This window comes from Lepidochelys kempii, chromosome 1 (assembly GCF_965140265.1).
Source record: "Lepidochelys kempii isolate rLepKem1 chromosome 1, rLepKem1.hap2, whole genome shotgun sequence".
Classification (NCBI taxonomy): domain Eukaryota; kingdom Metazoa; phylum Chordata; order Testudines; family Cheloniidae; genus Lepidochelys; species Lepidochelys kempii.
Window position 1 is genome coordinate 347,458,785 of NC_133256.1, and position 25,654 is coordinate 347,484,438.

A 25,654-nucleotide genomic window follows, 5' to 3' on the forward strand; every position below is an offset into this window, starting at 1 on the left:
ATACCGTCCATTTTCACTAACAAGCTAGACTCAAAGTTCTGTGGTCCTTCCATTACCAACCTCTGATTCCACATGGAATTAGATGTTAAGTTCACCAAGATACTACAAGTCATATCCAAAGTGCCTGGAGATGACAGTTTACCGGCCATCCCCTGCATTCTCAAGAGATTAACTGCCCAGCTGTTCTGCTCTGCAGACTCAGCTACCCTGTCTTCCCTCTGAACCGGAGACACAGACTGTTCACTTACCGAATCAGCATGGAGACACTCCTCTCTCGACAACCTTGTCTCCCCCACAAGCTGGCCAAACCTAGCCACTTGGTTATAGGACTGTTCAACTTTCTTAACAGCTTTCACTCCATCTGAGACCTTCTCAGAGCTATCCACACTGGATCTTTCAACAGGAAAGTCAGTGGATCCATTCACAGCAGAAAATGTCCGGCTGTTAGGAACTGAAACTTTCTTGGTTAAACCACTTTCACACCCTTCAGTTGCTGTAAACTGCTTGCAAAGACTCTATGAGGATTCCTTTCCCTAGGGGCTTTTCTATGCAACAATTCATCCTTCACAGAAATTCTGCCTTTTCCCTCTTCACCTAGGGCTTGCTCTAGAGGAACACTTTCCTGAGCAATAACAGACTCTTTCTGGGTCTCCCTTACATCCAGAATCACCTCTGGACCATCAGGCGGATTCCTACACAATCCCCTTTCAGGCAAACTGACAGATTTCCTAGATAAAAGGTCAGAAGCATTCTCCTTCCCTTTGCCACACACAAGTTCAGGAATCTTTTCCTTCTTGCTACAGGTTTCCACACGCTCAGTAGGTAACACAATCAAATCCCCTTCATGCTCTCCTTGTGCCCTGGCTAGGATCTCACCCTGATCAGACAGAGTTGCGACACCCTTTCCCAGCCACACACTAGCAACGGGCAAAATACAAGCACCAGAATTGTCTGGTCTCTGGGATTTTGCCATGACACTGACTGGATGCAACCTAGTTACAGGGCCATTCTCCCGAGCAGACACAAACTTAGGACCCTTCCCTTCCTGGGCTTTAGCTGAATCCAGAACCAGCTCTGAGACAACTGCACGACCCTCAACCATCACAGGCTGAATGGCCCCTTCTGTCTGCTCCACAGACAAAGAAGAGCCGGAGACACATTCTCCTTTACCTGACACCCAGCTTGGGATCTCATTCCCCTAGCCCCAGCACACAAGGCTGGTCACAGACAACTGCTTGGAGACCGGGGTAGCTCCCTCCATAGGCAAGTCAATACCCCTGACAGACACGTTTCCTTCACTGTCCCAATTCTCCACCCAGGTAATAGGTAAGGTCCAGGGACACTCATCTTCCACTCTCCTCGCCTTCCCACCCTGCTGACTGGACACAGCCATCAGATCACAAGGCCGCCTAGGCTCATCCAAACTTTCCTTACCAGGCACATTGCCACTCCCAACAGATAACCTGCTGCTCTTTTCACTACTCTGAGGTACTTCCAGCAAATCACAGTTACCTTTTCCAGGTTCACTTTTACAAGCTGTACTAGCCAACAATCCATCACCCATCAAAAATCGACCCTTTCCTTCCTCAGTTAGGGCTTCCACCTGACCATCCACTTTCATCTGCTCCTGAGAAACATTGTCCTGACCAATGAGTTCTTTCTGCTCTTTATCTAACTCCAGATTCACTTCTGAGACATTAGACAGACATTCCGAAACCTCATTCACAGACAAACTGCTCTTTTCCTTAGACAAACCTTCGGAGAAACCCGCCCCAGGCAAATCATTGCCCATGATAGACACAGGTTTAAGATCATTCCTTTCCTGTGACTGGCTACCTGGACTGAACAAAGCTTTAATATTTTCCCCAATCAAAAGATCCTTAGGCAGTAACTTCCTTATACCAACTATAATTTCATGTTTCAGAGTAACAGCCGTGTTAGTCTGTATTCACAAAAAGAAAAGGAGGACGTGTGGCACCTTAGAGATGAACCAATTTATTTGAGCACAAGCTTTCGTGAGCTACAGCTCACTTCATCGGATGCATACATATAACTTCATGCTTAGAACCATCCCATTCAAGGTGGATTCTGGCTAAAGGCACGCTTACAGTAAACTCACAGAGGACTACAACATTCACACTATTATTTGGTAAGTAATCTTCCTCTTTCACTAGATCTGCTTTAACAAGAGTGATGTTAGAAGCCGTAATTTGCCCTAAACAGCTTTTACCATTGACTTTTACACTCTCTGAATTTTTCACCACAACTCCCATCCAGAGCATTGGCACAATGTATGGGGCCACCCTCTACTGAATTCACAGTAAGAGCATTTCCGTATAAGGTGGCAGTGTTGGGGTACATTTGGTTACACCCAGACAACTGCTCAGAGTCATGCAACGTACCAACATTGTTATAAACTGGACTTCCAAGAGGATACAGTTTCTGCTCTTCTTCCATTGCTTTTTTGACTGGAAGCAGAAGTCTGGGCGTCTTCTGTTGCATCTGGTGAGCTTTCTTCTTCCTTTCATCAGCTTCTTTTTCAAATTCAGCATTCCTTTCTTTGGCTTCTTTCTCCAGCTGGGCCAAGGCTTGCTTCGCTCTCATTCGAATATCTGCCAGTTTTTGTTCATGCTCAAGTTGCAGATTACTTGCTGCCTTCTGCATTCTAATTGCTTCTCAGGTAAGCCCTGTGCTCCTGCCTTCTGATCACTGGCCATTAACAGAGCTCTCAGTTCTTGATTTGTAGCTTTCTTTCTAAAGCTTATCCTCTTTTCTGAACACAAATCTTTCAGGGCTTTTTTATCAAGCCCCTCATATGCTCTTTGCTCACCCATTGCAACTGCTCTTTAACCAACCAAACTCTCAATACCAAAAGTCAAATTTGGATAGTGTGGGGTTCTGAACCAAAGCTTAATTGACCTGGTTCTGTGGATTCTAGCACGACTACGCCACTGTAACGATGCTGGTTCTGGCAGGACCCAACGGAGAGTGCCAATTCAGGACAAATTGCTTCAAGCAGGGCAGTTACAGCCCAAGGCTGGGGTTTTTCCACATCTAAGGCACCAAACCAGCCAGACAGAGAGGACTTTGGTTTTACCCCACCGGCTAACCACAAGTCACACAAGCAATTCCCTTAGACATTCCAGTTCCCCAGTATCACCACCAGGGCCACCCGTTATGGGGGTGAATGGTTATGAAAACCAATACCCCAGTGAAAGAAAAACGGTTCTCTCGATCCCAAAGGACCAAGCCCCAGACCCAGGTCAATATACAAGTCAGATCTTATCCACAAATCTCGTGGTTGCCAATCCTTTAGAATCTAAAATCTAAAGGTTTATTCATAAAAGGAAAAGATACAGATGAGAGCTAGAATCGGTGAAATGGAATCAATGACATCCAGTGATGGCCAAGTTCTTGGTTCAGGCTTGCAGCAGTGATGGAATAAACGACAGGTTCAAATCCAGTCTCTGGAGAACATCCCCAGCTGGGAGGGGTCGTTCAGTCCTTGGTTCAGAGCTTCAGTGTAGCCAAGTCCCTCCAGAGGGCAGAAGCAGGATTGAAGACCAGGTGGAGCAGCTTTTCTCAGTCTCTTGCCAGGTGGTCTCTGCTTTCCTTGTCCCAGAGACAAGCTGCCCCTCACATGGCCTGGAAAACCCTCAGAGGTCTGTCCATAGGCAGGTCCCTGCGTACCTTGCTGAGTCGCAAGGTGTATCTGCCTTCTCTCAGTGGGTCAGGTGTGTCGCTGATGGTCCTTCATGGGCCATCCAGCCGGCTAGGCAGAGCTGAACCAACATGTCTGGGGTGTCACCCAGAAGCACAGCACAAGTTTGAACTACAGACAGTAGAGAGCCAATACTTATAACTTTAAATACAACAATGATACACGCAAGCAGAGAGCATATTCCTAAGCAGCAAACCCTAACCTTGTCTTAGACACCTTATTTGACCCCCTTTATAGAAGATTTGGTGCCACTACAGGACCTTGGTTGCAACGATGATCTATACGGTTCCAGTTCATGTCAATAACGTCACAGGGGGGTGGAGAGGCACAGAGCTGGGGGAAGAAATGGAGGGGCAGGGCTAGCAGTAATGAGGGGCACTGAGCAATGGGAGAGGTGGCAGCTCCCAGCAGGCTGCAAGGGCATCCTAACCCCGGCTTGCCCTGTGCCTCAGTTTACCCATCTGAAGAATGGAGCCCCCCACCACACCCCTGGCGAGCTAAGGAATATCTGGGGCTGTTATATGTAGACCACTGGCGATAGGGGGGCGCAGCACAGGGCCCGGGGCATGGGCTAGAGGGGACCTAGCAGGCCCACCCCACTGGCCCCAGCCCGGCAGCACCATTCCCCCCACTCCTGCCAGTGTCCCAGAGACCCCACCCCTGGCTCGCTGCCCTCCTCCTGGGGGAGGCACTGTGCCACGCAACCCCCGCTGTGCGGGCATCCAGCCGGCCAGGAGCTGTTGGACCCTCCTGGCCTGCGGAGCTGGAGCTGGTCTGCCTGGGACCTGGGGGGCACCGTCAGGGGCCTGGCTCCCCCACGGGTGGGGCTGAGTGTGAACGGGGCGGGGGAAGCCATCTCAGGGCAGCCCAGCAGCGGGAGGAAGCCACGGTGAGTCAGGGATTCCTGTTTGCGTGGTGGGGCTGGGGCTGGCGGGATGGAGAGGTCGCCCGGGGCTTCCGGGTCACAGAGCAGCCCCGGGCGCCGCATACCAGGGACAGGTGTCTCCTGGTCGGCAGGGGGATCAGCACCACCACTGCGGTGTGGGGGGGTGTTAAGAGCCCCCCTTCCCACGGGCTGCAGCAGACAGGGCACAGCAACCCCGTGGGGCAGAGGCTGTCCGGGGCAGAGTGCTGCAGAGCACCCAGCAGAGGCACAGGCTGCCATAGAATCATAGAATATCAGGGTTGGGAGAGACCTCTGGAGGTCATCTAGTCCAACCCCCCGCTCAAAGCAGGACCAATCCCCAATTAAATCATCCCAGCCAGGGCTTTGTCAAGCCTGACCTTAAAAATAACTAAGGATGGAGATTCCACCACCTCCCTAGGTAACGCATTCCAGTGTTTCACCACCCTCCTAGTGAAAAAGTTTTTCCTAATATCCAACCTAAACCTCCCCCACTGCAACTTGAGACCATTACTCCTTGTTCTGTCATCTGCTACCATTGAGAACAGTCTAGAGCCATCCTCTTTGGAACCCCCTTTCAGGTAGTTGAAAGCAGCTATCAAATCCCCCCTCATTCTTCTCCTCCGCACACTAAACATAGAATCATAGAATATCAGGGTTGGAAGGGACCCCAGAAGGTCATCTAGTCCAACCCCCTGCTCAAAGCAGGACCAATTCCCAGTTAAATCATCCCAGCCGGGGCTTTGTCAAGCCTGACCTTAAAAACCTCTAAGGAAGGAGATTCTACCACCTCCCTAGGTAACGCATTCCAGTGTTTCACCACCCTCTTAGTGAAAAAGTTTTTCCTAATATCCAATCTAAACCTCCCCCACTGCAACTTGAGACCATTACTCCTCGTTCTGTCATCTGCTACCATTGAGAACAGTCTAGAGCCATCCTCTTTGGAACCCCCTTTCAGGTAGTTGAAAGGAGCTATCAAATCCCCCCTCATTCTTCTCTTCTGCAGGCTAAACAATCCCAGTTCCCTCAGTCTCTCCTCATAAGTCATGTGTTCCAGTCCCCTAATCATTTTTGTTGCCCTCCGCTGGACTCTTTCCAGTTTTTCCACATCCTTCTTGTAGTGTGGGGCCCAAAACTGGACAGAGTACTCCAGATGAGGCCTCACCAATGTCGAATAGAGGGGAACGATCACGTCCCTCGATCTGCTGGCAATGCCCCTACGTATACAGCCCAAAATGCCATTGGCCTTCTTGGCAACAAGGGCACACTGCTGACTCATATCCAGCTTCTCATCCACTGTCACCCCTAGGTCCTTTTCTGCAGAACTGCTGCCGAGCCATTCGGTCCCTAGTCTGTAGCGGTGCATGGGATTCTTCCGTCCTAAGTGCAGGACTCTGCACTTGTCCTTGTTGAACCTCATCAGATTTCTTTTGGCCCAATCCTCTAATTTGTCTAGGGCCCTCTGTATCCTATCCCTGCCCTCCAGCGTATCTACCTCTCCTCCCAGTTTAGTGTCATCTGCAAACTTGCTGAGGGTGCAATCCACACCATCCTCCAGATCATTTATGAAGATATTGAACAAAACCGGCCCCAGGACCGACCCTTGGGGCACTCCACTTAATACCGGCTGCCAACTAGACCTGGAGCCATTGATCACTACCCGTTGAGCCCAACAATCTAGCCAGCTTTCTATCCACCTTATAGTCCATTCATCGAACCCATACTTCTTTAACTTGCTGGCAAGAATACTGTGGGAGACCGTGTCAAAAGCTTTGCTAAAATCAAGGAACAACATGTCCATCACTTTCCCCTCATCCACAGAGCCAGTTATCTTGTCATAGAAGGCAATTAGATTAGTCAGGCATGACTTGCCCTTGGTGAATCCATGCTGACTGTTCCCTACCACCCCGCTCTCTGACCAGGGTCGCCTCTGTGCCCCGCTCCCAGCCCTGGCATCAGGGATCCCCCAGCCCCACTGGCTTTTCGGGGAGGGGTCAGCCAGCACCTCCTGGTGGGCTGTGGGGCTGGCATGAAGGGTGGGCACCAGCGAGGGGGCACGGAGCAGGCTCTCACCTTCGGAGATGTTGACGGCGAAGGGGCTCCGGGGGATCTGGGTGCCGGCAAAGGTGACGCAGATGGTGTGGGGTCCCTCCAGCACGGGCCGGTAGGTGCAGCGGAAGGTGCTGTCACCTTTGTCCTCCAGCACCACCTCCACGGTGTCGCGCCGGCCCTGCGGGTCCACGATGACCACGCCCACGTCACCCGTGCCCGCACCTGGCACAGACGGGCAGCATGAGTGCCAGATCCTGGCAGGGCTCCCCCAGCCCCCCCAGGCCCTGGCCTCCACCCCACACCCCTACCTGCTGTGTAGATGTCGAAGTAGGTGGGCTTGTTGGCCACGTTTCCCACGGGCTCCAGGCCGGGCCCCCGCGCGGTCACCTTGTTGGCATCGCCCAGCGCCATGCCCACATGGACATTGAAGGGGCTCTTGTCGATGTTCTGCCCGGCAAACAGCACCGTGACCTGGGCCAAGAGAGCGCTGGGTGAATCCCTGCCCGGGCCCCAGGGAGCGGGCGAGGGGTCAGCCGCAGCCAGGGGGGCACTGGGGCGGCGGCAGAGCCCCCTGGCCAGGAGGGGGCTGGGCTTCTGTTTGCATAGGACTTGTGACATGCCAGAGCACTTCCCGGCCTGAACGCTCCTGAATGCGGCCACCTCTGGGGGGAGACACGGCAGCGAGGGCAGGAGAACCCCGCATCCAGCAATCGAACAGCCCTCTGTGACTGACATAACCTGTGACCGGGTAGATCATATATATATTTGCAGAAAATATTGTACAGAGGTTGTCGTGTGAGGTGTCATGGACAGGTTAGGATTGGCTGGGTAGGATTATGCTGTCTGTATGGGTGTATCATTGTTGTGGTTGAAGTGATGAACATTGGCTATGTACTTGTATCTCAATGTGTTTGATTCTAAGTAGCCTCAGGGAAGCATTTGGTCAGCTTCTTGAGAAGGGACTATTCTCAGTAAGTGCCCAGTCAAGAAACGCTTAACTGACAGTGGACCTTGGGAGAAGCCGATCCACATCCGAGTTCTCCTGGGAGCCTTCAAACTAAGTTGGGGGGATTTGACAGCAGCCTACTGAAGGGGGGTCCAAAGAGGATGGAGCTCGGCTGGTCTCAGTGGTGGCAGATGACAGAACGAGGAGCAATGGTCTCAAGTTGCAGTGGGGGAGGTTTAGGTTGGATATTAGGAAAAACCTTTTCACTAGGAGGGTGGTGAAGCACCAGAATGGGTTACCTAGGGAGGTGGTGGAATCTCCTTCCTTTGAGGTTTTTAAGGTCAGGCTTGACAGAGCCCTGGCTGGGATGATTTAGTTGGGGATTGGTCCTGCTTTGAGCAGGGGGTTGGACTAGATGACCTCCTGAGGTCTCTTCCAACCCTGATAGTCTATGATTCGAACATGTAAGCAATGGCGTCGGCCTGTAGAGAGCTGAGTCATGCAGGGACATGTGACTTGCCCACGTGACTCCAAACGCCATCTTGGTGCTGTGAGGGGACCTGCCACCTGGAGGAGACGATAAAAGGCAGCTGCCTCATCTCCACGTGGTCTTCAGTCCTGCTTCCTGCCTCTGGAGGGACCTTGCTACAAACTGAAGCTCTGAACCAAGGACTGAACGACCCCTCCCAGCTGGGGACGTTCTCCAGAGACTGGATTTGAACCTGCCGTTTATTCCATCACTGCCACAAGCCTGAACCAAGAACTTGGCCATCACTGGATGTCCTTGATTCCATCTCACCCATCCTAGCTCTCATCTCTATCTTTTTTCCTTTTATGAATAAACCTTTAGATTTTAGATGCTAAAGGATTGGCAACAGCGGGATTTGTGGGTAAGATCTGATTTGTATATTGACCTGGGTCTGGGGCTTGGTCCTTTGGGATCGGGAGAACCGTTTTCCTTTCACTGGGGTCTTGGTTTTCATAACCAGTTGTCCCCATAACAAGTGGCCCTGGTGGTGATACTGGGGAACTGGAGTGTCTAAGGAAATTGCTTGTGTGACTTGTGGTTAGCCGGTGGGGTGAGACTGAAGTCCTCTCTGTCTGGCTGGTTTGGTGCCTTAGAGGTGGAGACCCACCAGTCCGGGGCTGTAACTGCCCTGCTTGAAGCAATTTGTCCTGAATTGGCACTCTCCGTTGGGTCCCGCCAGAGGCCACATCGTTACACCCCCCGGGACATGGGGAGCCCCCCCCAACCCTCACACAGCAGCTGTGTGGCCCTGGACAGAGGGGCCGACAGGGCCCAGCCAGCGGTACCAGCCCTTCCCCGTCCCGCAGCACCAGCTGGGGGCTCCAGCCGGGCGGGCAGCTCACCTTGTGCAGCCCAGCCACCTTGGGCACGTAGGTCACCGAGTACGTCCGCTTCTTGTCGTTGTTGGGGACCACCTTGGCCTGCGGAGGAAGGCCCCAGAGGTGAGGCTGGGGCAGAGGCTGTGCCAGGGGGGGCTGTTCCCCAGCACCCCACCCTCAGCAGGGCCCCAGCCGTGCCCAGCTGTGCCCCAGGGCGACTCACTCACATGGTGCCCACCAGAGAGAGGAGAGCAGCAAGGTGCAGGGCATCATTGAGAGTCACAGAGGGAATCAGGGTCAGAGCTGGGGATAGAACCCAGGCGTCCTGGCTCCCAGCCCCCAGCTCTGACCCACCAGAACCCACCCCACCCCCCTCCGAGCTGGGGTTAGAACCCAGGCGTCCTGGCTCCCAGACCCCCAGGTCTAACCACTAGACCCAGCTGCTCAGAGCTCCTGCTCTCTGTTTGCCCTGGCCCCACCAGGGGGATCCCCAGGGCAGGGGGTGCGGGAGTGGCAGGCCGGCCCCCAGGAGCCCCTACCTCCTCGGTGTGTCCCTCGGGGTCCTCGATGTAGACCAGCACCTCGCCCAGCCCCGCCTCCAGGGTCTCCACCGTGAACTGGGCCGGCTTCAGCACTGTGTTCCCGTGGGGCTCGATCCCTGCGGCGCCGGGACAGTGGAGCTCAGGGGGGGGGCACCAGCCGGGGCTGCTCCCCCATAGCCCTGCCCGGAGCGCTTCTACCCCTCCCCCACAGCCCCAGTTCCTGCCCCTCCCCCACACCCAGTTCCCTGCCCCCAGTCCCTGCCCCCATCCTGCCCTGTCCAGATGTGCCTGCAGCCCTGGCTCCCGGGGGCCCCTCCCACGTGGGGCAGGGTGTTATGGAGCAGGTACCCCTGTCCCAGGCCCCCCCAGCCCCAGGGGTGGGGCCCTACCGGGGCCGTAGGCAACGGCCTTCTTGGGGTTCAGCTGCTTGGAGCGCAGGGGGGCCCCGGGCTTCAGCTTGGCCTTGGGGAACTGGGACAGGTAGGTCATGACGGAGTGTTCGTCCACGTCGGGGTCCACGATCTCCTCCGGGGCGATCACCTGGGGGGAGGGAGCGGGGCCTGTGCTCAGGGCGTGCCCCCGAGGGCCCCCCAGCCCCACCGAGAGCCCCCCCGCCCCGATGCGCCCCTGCCCCCAGGAGCCCCCCAGCCCCACCGAGAGCCCCCCCACTCGACGCGCCCCTGCCCCCGAGAGCCCCCCAGCCCCACCAAGAGACCCCCCCGCCCTGACGTGCCCCTGCCCCCGGGAACCCTCAGCCCCACTGAGAGCCCCCCCGCCCCATGCGCCCCTGCCCCCAGGAACCCCCAGCCCCACCGACAGCCCCCCCACTCGACGCGCCCCTGCCCCCGAGAGCCTCCCATCCCCACCGAGAGCCCCCCACCTAACGCGCCCCTGCCCCCGAGAGCCAACATCCAGAGCCCCCCAGCCCCCCCCAAGAGCCCCCCACCCAACGCGCCCCTGCCCCCGAGAACCCCCCATCCCCACCGAGAGCCCCTGGCCCCGACATGCCCCTGTCCCCGAGAACCCCGCAGCCCCACCAAGAGCCCTGAGCCCCAACGCGCCCCTGCCCCCTAGAGCTGACACCCAGAGCTCCCCAGCCCCACCGAGAGCCCCCCGCTCTGATGCGCCCCTGCCACTGAGAGCTCCCCCAACCCCACAGAGAACCCCGCAGCCCCAACATGCCCCCCCAGAGCTCCCAGCCTCCTAAGAGCCCCCAGCCCCAATGTGCTGCCCCCAGGGCTCCGCTGCCCCCCAATCCTGACTTGGGTGGGGGCCGAGGGGGCAGAAAATGTCAACCTGGGTTCCCAGCAGCTGGCCAGCCTGTTGGGGGCCGTGCCAGGTGCTGAGTGGGAGCCACCAACCCCTTCACCCTGAGGCGCCAGTGTAACACCCCCTTCCGCTGCCCCGGATGCATTCCCCAGCGCAGGGACAGGCCCTGTCTGGGTCCCTAACAAGGCTGGGGTGACACCCAGGCCCACCCAGCCCCAGGGGCAACTCTCCCATGTATACCCTGAGATGGGAAGCAGGCCCAACTGGTTCCCGGGGTGCTGGCTGGGGGAGCTGTGTCCATGCCTGGCTTCCCCGCCTGCCCCCAGCCCAGAGAACAGCCCCGGAGTGCCCAGGGTTGCCCCCCATCTGGCCCCCATGCGGGTGGGGGTGTGTGCCCCAGCCCAGAAGTGGCCCCAGAGTGCCCAGGGGTGCCCCCCCGTTTGGCCCCCATGCGGGGGGGGGTGTGCCCCAGCCCAGAGAACGGCCCCAGAGTGCCCAGGGTTGCCCCCCACTGAGAACCCCCCCGCCTCGACGCGCCCCTGCCCCCGAGAGCCCCCCAGCCCCACCGAGAGACCCCCCGCCCTGACGCACCCCTGCCCCCGGGAACCCCCAGCCCCACCAAGAGCCCCCCCGCCCAGAGAATGGCCCCAGAGTGCCCAGGGGTGCCCCCCATCTGGGTCCCGTACCTGGGGCACGCCCAGCCAATCGTCCGCTTGCTGCATGGCTTCCCGGGCATTCTCCACCGGCTGGTTGGGGTCCCAGGTCTCCCAGTCCGGGCACAGGCCTATGGGGCAGGAGTTTGGGAGACGGAGTCAGACCGGCGGGCGGGGCAGGCACGGCCTTGGCAGAGAGATACGTCTCGCCAGGAGCCCTGCTGACAATGGGGCATTGTGGGCTTCCCTGGCACTGTGCCAGCTCTGGTCTGGGGGCTCCTGGATCCCTGCTGGGGTCTCCACAGGCATGGGAGCCCCCCACTCTTGCAGGGGGGAGGAAACAAACAGGAGCCAGATTCCTGTGCCCCCCGATTGGACTCAGGACGGCTCCTTCCTTGCTCCTGTCCAGCCTAGAGCTGCCTGCGGAGGGAGTGCGCCGAGTGGTAGAGCCAGGCCTGGCCCTGTGCGTGCCTCAGTTTCCCCATCTGGGCCATGCAGCAGGCACGGGTGTATTGGCCCGGCCAGGCTGGGAACGTGTTGGGAGCTTGGCGCTCCCAGGCAGTGAGAGCTGGCGAAGGGCAGAGAACTGGACTGTTCCAAATATTAGGCTCAGAGCGATGTGCCCGTTGGTGCCACGCCCAGAGCCGCCCTCCACGTGGTGCTGCGCTCCCCCCTACCCTGCCCAGTGGCACCCAAGGTGTCTGGCTAAGCCCGGCCGCTGCCAGGTACCATGTCCCCAGCGCTGAAATGCAGCCCCCTCTGGGGTGGGATGCAGCAGCTGTCTGCCAGAGCAGGGCAGCCGGGCAGGATGGGAAGAGGAGATGGCAGGCCTACAAGCCGTGTGCGCAGGGGGACAGGGAGATGGAGGACCCCCAAGCTGCGGGGGGATAGGGAGATGGGGTCCCCCCAAGCCATGTGCACAGGGGGAGGGGGAGCTGGGGGACCCCCGAGCTGGGGGGGGGGGAAATGGGGAGATGGGGGCCCACAAGCCATGTGTGCATGGGGGACAGGGACCTGTGGGATCCCCAAGTCATGTGCGCAGGGGGACAGGGAGCCCATGGACCCCCAAGCTGGGGGGGGGGGCACACCTGTGTGTGTACCTGTGGTGGGGGGGGCGCACCTTGAATGGGGGCACATGTCTGGGGGGGGATTTGCGCTGCCGTGTGCTGTGGGGTCTGCATGTTGGGAGTGGGGGAAGGGCAGGGCATGGCCTTGTGTGTTGAGTGTGGTGCACAGGCCCTGGGGGGGTTCGGGGGGGGCTGTGTGTGCTGGGAGGGTGCTGTACAGGGAGTGGGGGGCAGGTGTGTACAGTGTGTGGATATCGGAGCTGGGTGTCTGTCAGGGGGGTGGGGGTGTCTGCGGGGGTGAAGAGGGGATGTCTGTAGGGGTCTTTGTATAGGTGGGTGTCTGCAGGGCGTCCGTGTAGGGGAGTGTACTGGGTGTGGGTATATAGTGGATGTCTGGGGGTGTACAGGGCAGGGGTGTACTAGGCACGTGTACAGGGCTACAGGGTGGGTACAGGGCAGGAACAAGGGTGTGGGGGGCATACAGGGAGGTATGGGAATGTATGGGTGGCATATGGGGGAACAGGGGAGGTACAGGGGCATATGCGGGGTGTGCGGCATATGGGGAGTACAGGGGGCATATGGAGGGGTACAGGGATACGGGGGGTACAGGGCAGGTACAGGGGGTATGAGGGTGTATGGGTGGATCTGGGGCTGGTATGGGGGGGTACAGGGCAGGTATGGGGACGGGGGGACAGGGGATATGGGAGGATCCGGGGCAGGGCTGAGAGGGTCCAGGGGTGTATGGGTGGATACAGGGGGTCTGGGGCAGGTCAGGGGGGTGCAGGGGATACGGTGTGGCAGGGGGTCCAAGGGTGTATGGGTGGATACGGGGGGTCCAGGGCAGGTCAGGGGATATGGTGGGGTCCAGCGGGTCCAGGGGTGTATATGGGGGGTCCAGGGCAGGTATGGGGGGGTTCAGGGGGTATGGGTGGATACGGAGGGTCCTGCGGGGTATGGGTGGATCCGGGGAGTCTGGGGCAGGTCCAGGGAGTCACTCACCCGGGGCGCAGTTGTCCACCAGGGCGCCCAGGGCTTTGCCGTCCTGCCAGTCCCGGTGGAAGTTGGTGATGGGCAGCTGGGGCACCTTGTTCTGGATCCAGCCCAGCAGCCGCTGCTTCGGCGTCTGCTTCTTGGCGTCCTCCTCGTCCTCGTCCTCCCACATGGGCATGGAGATGGAGTAGTGCAGGATCAGCGTCCACACCAGCCCCAGGATCAGCTTCAGGTTCCCGTCCACGATGGCTTTACTGTCTGTGGGGACAGGGGGGTCAGGCAGGGGGCGCCGGCTGCCCCTTGGGGGGGGTCTCACGGGCATCAGCAGCCCCCTTGTGGGCATCGGGCCGGGATCACCCGGGACATGGCTGGCAGGTGCAAAGCAGCCCCCCCGGCGCCCCTCACACCCGACCCGCAGCCCCATCCTGCCCCCTGTCCTGGGGGAGAGCCAGAGGCAACTTGCTCAGGGCGGGGGCAGGGGGGAAAGATCCCCATCGCCAGTACTCCCCCCACCCCAACAGTATCCTCAAACTGGGCAGCTGGGGGCTCCCCTCGGCAGTGACCTGGGGGCCCCCCACCCATGGCTCTCCAGCGGGGGTGCATGGGGTGCTGTGTGACCCTCCCCTGCCCCGCCCCACCCCCTGTGCCCCGTGCTCTGGCAGCGTGCCAGGCCTGGGTCCAGGGAACAATGCGCCCGTCCGCCCCTTCCTGCTCCTCACTCTTTCCATAAACACTCGCCGGGCGGAGCCGCAGGGGCCGGGCTGAGAGCAGAGCTGGGGGGGGCCCTAACAATGGACCCCCCCCAGGTCTTAGGCTCAGGAGGGACAGGGGGTGCCCCAGGGCAGGGGGGCCCAGTGCAGGCCGAACACTGAATGCCTCCAATCCAGCCTGATCCCCCCCCTGCCGCCCCACTGCAGCTCCTTCCCCCTCCCCCTGCGCCTCTGGTCTCTGCCCTGGATTCCCCCCGCCATGCTGTCACTCCGCCGCCCCACCCCGCCCCACACGGCCAGGCATCCTGCTAAGCCCAAGCTGCGGGAGAATCCCCGCCAGCGCGGAGCGCTATGGAGCTTCTGACACACAACCGGCCAGTCCCCCTCCCAGCCCGCAAGGGGCAGCGCTCCTCCCGGAAGCACTGCGCCATGGCCTGTGGGAGAGGGGAACGCCGGCCCGGCTTGCTTCACACCCCCAGCAGGCCCTGCACCTCTGCCCGGCTGAGGGGGCAGCTGGGCCAAGCGGGGAGATGCCAATGCTGGAGGAATGGTGGGCCCATTCCTGGGCGCGGTGCAGGCTGGGTCTGTGCCAGCCCCCTGCCCCAGCTGGACGCCAGTGGGTATGCCCCGGGTGAGCAGGACTTTCCCACGAGGGTGCCCTCCGCTCAGTGCTGGTGCCACGCGGCGGGGCGTGACCCCTGCCATCCGGCACTTGTCAGCTTTGCCGGCCATGTTCTGCCCTCCCATGGGGCAGGGAGGGACTGTCTCATACCCAGCGTCACCCAGCGGCCGCACCTCACCCCAGAGGTGGCTGCATTTCAGAGCTGGCGGCCCAACCCGCATGTGGGTCTGAGACGTCCATGGGCCGCTAGCTCCGCACGCCGGGGACGCGAGGCTGGGGGCTGCCGGGCTCAGCAAAGCATGAGCGGCCTTCCAGCGGCGTAGAGCCTGGGCTCCCGGGGGGCATCGCTGCACAAACCCTCCTCGCCCGGACTAACAACGGCCCCCTGCCAGCACCGGGAAACTGAGGCAGGGCGACTGACTCAACCAAGATAAACCAGTGATTCAGTGGAAAAGCCAAGCACAGAACCCAGGAGTCCCGGCTCCCCCACCTCCCCAACCATTTAACTCCCCTCCCCTCCCCCAGCCAGGAATGGAACCCAGGAGTCCTGGCTCCCAGATCGTCTGCTCTAAGCACTACACCCCTCCCCAATATAGCCCCCTGGCCTCCCGCTCCTCCCCACTCCCAAGGCTCAGCTTCCCCCCCACCCCACCCCCCGCACCTTCGCTCTGTGGGTTCCCCCCAGGCAGCCCATGTGGGACAGGGGCAGTTGGGATGCTAGGTGAGTGGGGGGCCCTGCGCTGTGGCCCCCCAGCGTGTGGGGGAGGGGAGCCGGGATGCTAGGCAGGGGGGAGGGGCTCTGCGCTGTGGGCGCCCCCCCCCCCCCGCCGGCGAGTGGGGGAGGGGCGGTGGACATGGAAAAAGCGATTGGATTTGGCCCAGGGAGGTAATGGGCTGCAGATGTTCCCAGCCAGGCTCCATCGATCCCTGTGGGGGGAGGGGAGCGCGGGGGAGGGGGCAGAGCAGGGGCGGAGCTGTTGCCGAAGGGGACCCCCCCCAGCGGGCGCAAGGGGGCCGGGTCCCGTGCCCAGCGCTGACCCTGACGCAGGCCGGGCGTCCTGCCCAGCCAGCCTCTGACCTTGAGGCGACCTGGGGGGGCTGATCCCGCTCCGGCGGGTGAGGGGGCAGGTCTGGGAAACCGGGGAGCACCCAGCCCCAGCTTAGCCCAGGATGGGGCGACCAAGGGAGTGGCCCAGAGTGGCCCAACCCCACCCCCAGCTCTGCCAGCCGCAGTGCCAGGGCTCGAAGCCTGATTTGTTCTGGCTCGGAGGGGGGCTGTGCTGGGGGGGGCAACAGCTGCTGTTCCCAAGGGCCCCCCCAGCTGCCTTTGTCCACCAAAGGGAGCCGCTCAGCTGTTCGCTGCAGAAGGGGCAGCAGCCGGGCAGCAGCTGCGAGGGGGGGGAGCGGGGGGTGCTGTGGGGGGGACACTGAGAAACTGGCTCCTTTGTTCCAAGGGGCCAGGGGTCTGAGCAGAGAGGCCTGGGGCCCAATCCTGCACCCAGGCCGCCGAGCCTCAGCCCCAGGGGATTCGCCCCACAGATGGGGGGGGGGGTTAGGCCCCCGGGTTTGGAAATGACCTGTGCATTCCCCACCCCCCACCCCATGGTTACTGCTGGGAGCCTTGCAGAGATCTCAGCGGGGCCAGCTGGGGGGTCAGCGTCCCAGGGAGAGACTACGTGGGCAGAGCAGGGGCTCAGCAGGGGGCGCTGCACGGAGGGGCAGGGTGGGGGCTCAGCAGGGGGCACTGTGCTGGGAGGGCAGGGGCTCAGCGGGGGGGCGCTGTACTGGGGGGCAGCGGGGCCCCCTCATGCAGCTGCTGCCTTGCAGAGGAGGTGCAGAGGTGAGCTCCTACCGAGCTGGCATCGTTACAGTCCAGGGGTCCTTGTGCCCGTTGCTGGCGAGACCCCCCAGCCAGACAATGCTCCAGTGCTCTCAGGGCTGAGCTCATGTTAATCCCCCCATCAAGACAGCGTCACCGTGTGGCTCTCAGCCGACCGCCACATTCCCCAGAAGTGGCTGCACTGCCCCATGGGGCCAGGTGTGCACCCCAGGATGAAAGGCTCTCCCTACCCCCAGCTGTTATGCGGGGGGGCCTGGCTCAACCCAACATTAGGGGCACCAGGTTTAAATCCCGGGGGGTCGGGGGGATAGGCCCCCTTGAGCTACACCTGCTCTGGGCCTGCCCCCCCAGCCGTGCCTAGGCCCTGGGGGCCACACTCAGATCCCCCTTTTCCATCCCCGCACTGGGAGGGTCCCCCCAACCTCCCCCAGAAGAGCCCTGGTCCTGGATGGGAAGTGGGGGGGTCGGCCTGTCAGCTCTGCGGCTGGATCAGAGGGGCCGGGAAGCAAGACAGCACGTCCGGGGGCCCCTGAAACCCACCCAGAAGAGGGCAGCAACTGGAGACAGTGAACATCTGCGCCCAGCTGTGGGGTCCCCTGCCGCCCCCCACCCAGCCCTGCTGCTGCACTTCTGACGGCTGAGTCCATCCCAGCGTGTCACCCCTTGGCAGGCCCTGGTGCCAGCACTCCAAGCTCTGCCCTCTGCCCAGCCCCCCAGAGCAAGGGGGAGACCCAAGGCCCCCCGCTGGGGCGGATCCCCCCCACCGGGTCTGAACATGCCAGCTCCATGCGTGTAACGAGTGTACAAGGCTCAGTTCCACCAGACTGAGGGGGCGATCAGACAGGTGGGGCAGGCAGGTGGCTGGGGGGGAAGGCGCGGGCCGGACCCTGCCGTCCTTCCTCCAGAGGGCTTTGCGGCACTGCTGGGCCAGCAGGACGGGTTAGGTCCCCGGCAGAGCCCGGCTGACCCAGGCTGAGCGGTTGCGAGGTTTCCCAGGGCTCCAGCAAGGGGAAACAGCCCCAGCGGGAAGCTCGGCTTTCCGGCCTCGCGACTCCGGCCACCCCCCGCTCATTGCTGCGGCCTGAGGTCAGCGCCGAGCAGCCCAGCCCGCCGTCTCCGGAGAGATGAGCTCACCACAGCACTGGAGGGAGCCAGCGGGCGGCTGTGAGCACAGCCGGGGGCGGAGGGGGCCTGGCGTGCGGCCTGGCCCCTCCCGGCCCCGGCAGGGAGCCGCAACGACCGCCCCAGGCCCAGATCACGGGGGCTCACTGAGGGCCACACAGCTGCCGGGCCTTGCTGTCTCCCGCGGGGGGAAGGGGGGGCGCCCTGCCTGCAGTCCCTGCCTGCGATGCCCCAGGGGTCTGCCACAGTCACCAGGCCCACGCACGGCGCCACGGCCCGGCTGGCTGGCATGGCCAGTCGGGGAGCAGGGATGGGGACGAAGAGCGGGGTGGGGTCACTGGGGGCAGGGCTGGACGGACGGAGCCACAGTGGGAGCGGGCGGGCGGGCAGTGCCACGGTGGGAGCGGGCAGGCAGAGCAGCAGTGGGAGCGGGCAGGCAGACGGAGCCCCATTGGGAGCGGGCGGGCGGGCAGGCAGAGGGAGCGGGTGGGCAGATGGAGCCGTGGTGGGAGCAGGCGGGCGGGCAGGCAGAGCCATGGTGGGAGCGAACAGGCGGGCAGGGAGTGGGAGTGGGAGCAGGCGGTGGGAGCGGGCGGGCAGATGGAGCCGTGGTGGGAGCGGGCGGGCGGGCAGCCAGAGCCACGGTTGGAGCGGGCGGGCGGGCAGGCAGAGCCACGGTTGGAGCGGGCGGGCGGGCAGAGGGAGCGGGCGGGCAGAGGGAGCCGTGGTGGGAGCGGGCAGGCGGGCAGTGGGAGCGGGCGGTGGGAGCGGGCAGGCGGGCAGTGGGAGCGGGCGGTGGGAGCGGGCAGGCGGGCAGAGGGAGCCGTGGTGGGAGCGGGCAGGCGGGCAGGCTTGCGGGCAGAGTCACGGTGGGAGTGGGCGGGCAGACGGAGCCGGGGGGGGAGGGGGCGTTTCCACGTCAGGAGGCGTCAGCCCCGGCACGTGGGACGGGCCCCTTACCCGGGAGAGTGGCCTCTGACCCCCCCAGCACGACACACCCCCTGCCCCAGGGCCACACGTGCCCCAGAACCTGCCAACTCAAGCCCATCCCTGGGCTCCCGACCCCACCCCCACTGCTTGAGAACCAACCCGAGTGCGACAAGTTAGCAATGTGCTGATTGGCTGTTTCCTCTGACATCACAGATCCCGCCCCATTGCTCTCACCAATGGGTTGTGCCCAACATTATCGCTCTCTTTGACCCACTGCTGTAACCCCACCTGCTCCCCCCACCCGTGACACCGCCCCTATAGCCAGTCCCAGCCACGCCCCAGTGACCCCACCCTACTGTTTGTCCCTGCCCCGCCCCTAGTAACTCCGCCCCCTTCCCCAGTGACCCCGCCCCTGCTGTCAGTCCCCTCCCTGTCCCCAGTGACCCCGCCCCCACAATTGTTCCCCTCCTGCCCCTACCCCAGCCCCATGTGGCACCCACTGTCTGCCCATTGCCCCGTCCCCCCACCCCCCCAGCTTCCCCCCCAAACTCCCCATGGCAGCTCCCAGGCTCCTTGGCTGCACAGTGGGGGAGTTGCCCGGCCTGGGGGTGGGGGGAGAACAGCCCTGGGGACGGGAGAGGGGGGCACTGGGCCTGGGGCTGATGGCACTGGGCTTGGGGCCGACTGCCCAAGCTCAGCTGCTCATGGCAGCTGCCCCGAGCGAGCAGGGGCTGGGCCCGTGCAATGGGAGCAGGATTAGTTGGAGAATGTCGCCCCAGCCCCTGCCACCCACCAGCTGCCACCCAGTCCCACACTGGGGTGGGGGGGAAGAACCAGGCCTAGGTGCCCCCTCAGGGTGCTTCTTCCAGCGCCTCCCTGGCTGGGGGGGCGGGGGAAGAGGAGGGGAGGAAGGGCTCCATCTCCCTGGGACCCCCGGGATGGGGTGGGATGCTGTGCTGGATGCACCCATGGGGCAGGTCGGGGGGGGGACAGTGGGGTAGATGGGCCTATGAGGCGGGGTGAGGGGGAAGGATACTGGGGTAGATGGGCCCATAGGGTGGGGAGAGATCTAGGGAGGGGGCAGGGTAGATGGGCCTATGGAGCAGGGAGGGGCAGGACACCAGGCCAGATGGGCCCGTGGGTCTGACTTAAATCGCCTGGCCTGTGGGCTGCCCGGGGGAGCGCTCTGGGCCCAAGGGGCTTTGCCAGCCGTGGGGCAGGAAGTGGAGCCGGGACAGGTGCTGGGGAGATTCCTGGAATTCCAGCCTGGGGCTGGCCATGCCGCCAGGCCCTGCAGACCAGCCTCCGAGGGCTCCCTGCCCCACGGCCGTGTGGAGACGGGGCCCCGCTGCCAGGGGCCCCACGGGGATCAGCTCACGGCTCGAGACTAACAGCAAACTTCTACCAGTGCCCCTCACTCCCGACCCACAGCCCCTGCCAGCCCAGCTCTGGGCTCCCCCCTGAGGTCTGCCGGTGCCCCTCACTCCCGACCCACAGCCCCCTGCTAGCCCAGCTCAGGGCTGGGAACCCTCCAGACCCAGCAGATTGGATTTCTGTGGGGCTGGACAGAGACTGGGGGCTCAGCCCTGCCCCAGCCCCCTTGCCCTGCAATAGGGCAAGCCCTCTCCTAGCAGAGAGGATGAAAACCCGTCCAGTGCCTGGGGAGCTGAGGGGATCTGGGACATGTGCCCGTGGCTATAGAGAGCCAGCCCCAGGGCACACACGGTCCTGGGTGGTGGAGGTAGCCTGGGAGGGGAGAACAGCCCCCCAGGAACCCCCAGCCAAATCCCAGCCAGGGGCAGATCCGGGCTCAGAAGGCACCAGCCGAGCAGCGGGGTAGGGAACGGGGGAGCCAGGCCTCCCCCTCCTTTGGCCAGGGCCTCTCCGCCTCCCCTGCCCCACGGGGGCTGCGTGGGAAGCCGGACTTAGCCCCTGCCCCCGCGCCACAGGCCGGGTATCTGGCAGCTGTGAGCCCCCGCTTCTCCTCTGGCCCTGCAGCCCCTTTGCCATGTCCCACTGCCCCATCGGCCCCCTCACGGCTCCTCCCTGCCCCAGCCTGCGGGCAACCCCCTGGGTCCAGACCCTGTCCTGGCTGCTCTCACTCGCTCCCATCCCAGCTACCCAGAGCTCACAGCATCTGCCCTTACCAAGCCCCCCCTCCCCCCAAACACACCCCGTGCCCAGGAGCTCACCGCCCACTTGGGGGGGAGGGGGGACGGTTTTGGACACCAAAGGGTTAACTCCGCAGGCTAAGTCTGTCTCCACAGCCCTTTTTAGGCTTCAGATCCAGGGTCTGAATCCCACCCCCCCCCCATCCCGCCCACACCACCCAGAGGGAGAACAATAAATCCGGGCCAGGCCGCCTCTGCAGCCAGGCAACAGCTGCTGGGATCAGGTCTCGGCACGGCACGGCCTGGGCTGGGATCTGAGCGGGGGCCTGGGCCAGGCTGCAGCCGCCCCCTCTGAGTGAGAGGGAAGCCAGGCGGGGCGGCGCGGGTCAGGTCTGGGCGACGGGCCAAAGATCTGTCCTGGCTCAGGCAGGGATGAAATCACAAATGGACCGTCACGGCGTGGGGCCACGGGGGGGCGGGGGAGGAGGCTCCACAGGGCTTTGCAAATGGCCACGCCGACCCTCAGTGGCCTGCTGCCCCTGCAAGCAGCTCTGGACCCAAGAGAATCGCTTGCCCTGTGCCGGAATGCAGCTGCCTCTGGGGTGGGATGCGGCAGCTGTTTAACCGCGGCAGGGCAATGCCACATGTTTCAGGGCTGAACCCCCTGTGGAGCCAGCGCTGGGCAGACAACAAGGGCCAGAGCTGGGGCTGGATCCGCCCCACGCTTCAAGGGGCCCCCTCTCTGCTCAGGAGGCTGGGGCTAGCCCCACACGCTGCTCGGAACAGATCTGTGAGCCCTGCCCTTCGCTCTGTGAGCCAGACAGGGATGCTCAGAGACGCCAGGGAACAAGTGTGCGGCCTGGGTGGGGCTGCTCCAAACACTCAGTTCCTCCCCTACTATGAAGGCTGAACAAATCAAAGCCCCAGACCGCCCAGAAAGCTCTCTGGAGCATTTACTGCCCCTCTCGCTTTGCCCCCATGCCCTCTGCCAACAGCAGCAGCCTGTCAGCACCCCCAATGGATGGGGAGGGGAAGGCACAGGTCTCCCCCACACCCCCCGGCCTGTAGCCCAGCCGGATCCCGCCTGTCCTCCTCACACGGGGAAACCCCTGCCCCTCGCCAGGCCGGGCGGGGCTAGCCACAGGGATGGGAGGACAGGAGCCCCCTGCACAGAGATGTGGGGCTGCGGCTGATCTCACCCCAGCCAGCTTTCTGCCAGGGGCCCAGCAGGTTTCAGCGGGGGCCGTGAGAGCCGGGGCCCTCAGATTCGTTTGTTTTTCCTTCCTGCCCGTGTGGCTCCAGCCATCCCCCCCATGCCGGCTAATCCCCTTAATTCCCTGTCCCAACCCCGCACTGGTCTCCCCCTGCCAGCGTCTCCCACGCTGTCCAGCCTGCTGGGGCAAACTCTTGGGGGGGGGCAGCCTGGTATGGGGAGAGCCCCCCCCAAGAGAGAGGAGGGAGAGTTTCACTGTCCCACCAAAACACACACAAGCAAAACCAGCACAGGAAAAGGAGCCGCCTGGGCCCGGTGTTGACCTCTCCGAGGAAGGGCACCTGGCTGGCCTGCTTGTGAACTGCACACCAGGGAGAGGCAGCAGCTGTGTGTGTGAGTGTGAGCGGGAGCGAGACCTGGGGGGTGTACGTGTGATATCAGCGTGGGGGTGAGATCTGGGGGGTCAGGGTGAGCAGTGTGTGTCTAGGGGAGAAAAAGCGAGGTACATGTGTAAGGAGGCCATCGGCTTCAGTGTGCGGCGCCCTGTGAAGGGATGGGGGGGGCGGAAATGGGTGTGTGTGGCACAGAGATCAGTGGGTGTGTCAGTGGCAGGGCACAGTGTGCGAGAGACCTGTGTGTGTGTGTAAGGGGAACAAGGGCACTCGTGAGACACAGATGTGTATGTGTGCGGGTGGGTGTGTGACTGTTAGTGACACACAGAGATGTGTTAGTGACATGCGGAGACCAGCGGGTGTGAGGTATGAATGTATCAGTGTCACTCCCAGACCAGCATGAGCGAGTGTGTCTGGGGCACGCAGATCAATGTGTGTGAGCAGGTGTGTCAGGGGCACACACAGGTCAGTGGATGTGAGGGACAACGCATTGTGTGAGAGAAATAAGTGTGTGTGAGCAGGCGTGTCAGTGTCACACACATCAGTGTAAGTCAGTGATTCTGAAACTTTTGTACGGGTGCCCCCTTTCACACTGCACGCCTCTGAGTGCGACCCCCCCTATAAATTAAAACCACTATATTTTCTATATTTAACACCATTATAAATGCTGGAGGCAAAGCGGGGTTTGGGGTGGAGGCTGACAGCTCGCGACCCCCTGAGGGGTCCTGTCCCCCAGTCTGAGAAGCCCTGGTGTACGTGAATGTGTCAGGGACACACAGATCACGGTGTGGGAGCAGGGGTGTCCGTGTCACGTGCAGATCAGTGGGTGTGAGGGCGTGTGTCAGAGACAACACAGTGTGTGAGAGATCAGTGTGTGGGTGAGGGGGTGTCAGTGGCACATGCTGTGAGGGTCAGCAGCATGTGCAGATCAGTGGGTGTGAGTGGGCGTGTCAGGGCACACTCAGATCAGTGTGCGTGCGTGGGTGTCTCGGGGCACACTCAACACAGTGGGTGTGGGTGGGCGTGTTGCGGGCACACTCGACACAGTGGGTGTGGGTGGGCGTGTTGCGGGCACACTCGACACCGTGGGCCTGTCGGGGGCACACTCAGCACCATGGGCGTGAACGGGCATGTCAGGGGCACACTCAGCGCCGATCCCGCTCTCTCCGTCTTCTCCCGCCCCGGCGCTCGCCCATGGACACCAGCTTGACGTGCTCCCGCCCCGGCCCCTCCCGCCCCGGCGCTCGCCCATGGACACCAGCTTGACGTGCTCCCGCCCCGGCCCCTCCCGCCCCGGCGCTCGCCCATGGACACCAGCTTGACGTGCTCCCGCCTCGGCCCCTCCCGCCCCGGCGCTCACCGATGGACACCAGCTTGACGTGCTCCTGCCCCGGCCCCTCCCGCCCCGGCGCTCACCCATGGACACCAGCTTGACCTGCTCCCGCCCCAGCCCCTCCCGCCCCGGCGCTCACCGATGGACACCAGCTTGACGTGCTCCCGCCCCGGCCCCTCCCGCCCCGGCGCTCGCCCATGGACACCAGCTTGACGTGCTCCCGCCTCGGCCCCTCCCGCCCCGGCGCTCACCGATGGACACCAGCTTGACGTGCTCCTGCCCCGGCCCCTCCCGCCCCGGCGCTCACCCATGGACACCAGCTTGACCTGCTCCCGCCCCAGCCCCTCCCGCCCCGGCGCTCACCGATGGACACCAGCTTGACGTGCTCCCGCCCCGGCCCCTCCCGCCCCGGCGCTCACCGATGGACACCAGCTTGACGTGCTCCCGCCCCGGCCCCTCCCGCCCCGGCGCTCACCGATGGACACCAGCTTGACGTGCTCCCGCCCCGGCCCCTCCCGCCCCGGCGCTCACCGATGGACACCAGCTTGACGTGCTCCCGCCCCGGCCCCTCCCGCCCCGGCGCTCACCGATGGACACCAGCTTGACGTGCTCCCGCCCCGGCCCCTCCCGCCCCGGCGCTCACCGATGGACACCAGCTTGACCTGCTCCCGCCCCAGCCCCTCCCGCCCCGGCGCTCACCGATGGACACCAGCTTGACGTGCTCCCGCCCCGGCCCCTCCCGCCCCGGCGCTCACCGATGGACACCAGCTTGACGTGCTCCCGCCCCGGCCCCTCCCGCCCCGGCGCTCACCGATGGACACCAGCTTGACGTGCTCCCGCCCCGGCCCCTCCCGCCCCGGCCGCTCACCGATGGACACCAGCTTGATGTGCTCCCGCCCCGGCCCCTCCCGCCCCGGCGCTCACCGATGGACACCAGCTTGACGTGCTCCCGCCCCGGCCCCTCCCGCCCCGGCGCTCACCGATGGACACCAGCTTGACGTGCTCCCGCCCCGGCCCCTCCCGCCCCGGCGCTCACCGATGGACACCAGCTTGACGTGCTCCCGCCCCGGCCCCTCCCGCCCCGGCGCTCACCGATGGACACCAGCTTGATGTGCTCCCGCTCCAGGAACTCCAGCGCCACGGACACGTTCTCCAGCTTCATCTGGCGGAAGTTGGGGCGCGCGTGGTACTTGCGGTACATGCGCTTCTGGCTCAGCACCTCCAGCAGCGCGATGAGCCGCAGCCCGTCGCCCAGGTCGCGCTGCAGGTCGCCCAGGCGCTTGTGGACGCACTTGAGGTGCTCGTTGCACCAGCGGGTGAACGTGTTCTGCTGGATCTTCTTCCAGGGCGCGTCCTCCGCCAGGTCCTTCTCCGTGGCCGGCATCTCCTCCGCCTCCTCGCCGGCCGCCGGCGCCTCGGGGCAGCTGTGGCTGTTCATCTCCGCCGCGAACTCGCTCCCGGACCCGCCCCGGCGCGGCCGCGAACTCGCTGCCCGACGCGCCCCGGCCCGGCCGCGAACTCGCTGCCCGACGCGCCCCGGCCCGGCCGCGAACTCGCTGCCCGACGCGCCCCGGCCCGGCCGCGAACTCGCTGCCCGACGCGCCCCGGCCCGGCCGCGAACTCGCTGCCCGACGCGCGGCTCTCCCGGCCGCGGCGATGGCGAGGGGGGCTGGCGCCGGCGGCTCCCGGCTGCGCCCCAGTGGAGCGGCGGGCCCCGCGCAGGGGGGTTTTAACGGGCCGCCTCCGGCCCGCCCGCCGGCCCCCCCCGGGCCCCGCGTCAGGACGCAGGACTCCCAGGAATGCCGGGCCCTGACCATATACAAGTAAGAGCCGAGCGGGAACTTTCTCTTCCTCCCCGCGGAGATAACGCCCGGGCCGCGGATTGGGCGC

At 63.1% G+C, this 25,654-nt stretch overlaps 1 protein-coding gene across 6 annotated transcripts in view; it reads right to left on the reverse strand.

The window, feature by feature from the left end:
• FLNC (filamin C) overlaps positions 1–25,268 on the reverse strand; it is a 59,201-nt gene extending 33,933 nt beyond the window's left edge. For 4 of the 6 annotated variants that reach the window (XM_073328955.1, XM_073328953.1, XM_073328954.1 and 1 more), the window contains exons 1-8: positions 24,857–25,268; positions 13,501–13,749; positions 11,468–11,565; positions 9,902–10,052; positions 9,510–9,628; positions 8,995–9,072; positions 6,986–7,148; positions 6,699–6,899 (exon numbers count right to left, since the gene is read on the reverse strand). In XM_073328955.1, the coding sequence (XP_073185056.1) occupies positions 6,699–6,899; positions 6,986–7,148; positions 8,995–9,072; positions 9,510–9,628; positions 9,902–10,052; positions 11,468–11,565; positions 13,501–13,749; positions 24,857–25,202 (1,405 nt within the window). In that variant the 5' untranslated portion in view covers positions 25,203–25,268. Of the gene's footprint in view, positions 1–6,698; positions 6,900–6,985; positions 7,149–8,994; positions 9,073–9,509; positions 9,629–9,901; positions 10,053–11,467; positions 11,566–13,500; positions 13,750–23,791; positions 23,801–24,632; positions 24,654–24,856 lie in introns of those variants that run through there. The other 2 variants (XM_073328956.1, XM_073328957.1) reach the window with 2 other exon arrangements.
• Positions 25,269–25,654: the final 386 nt, after the last annotated feature.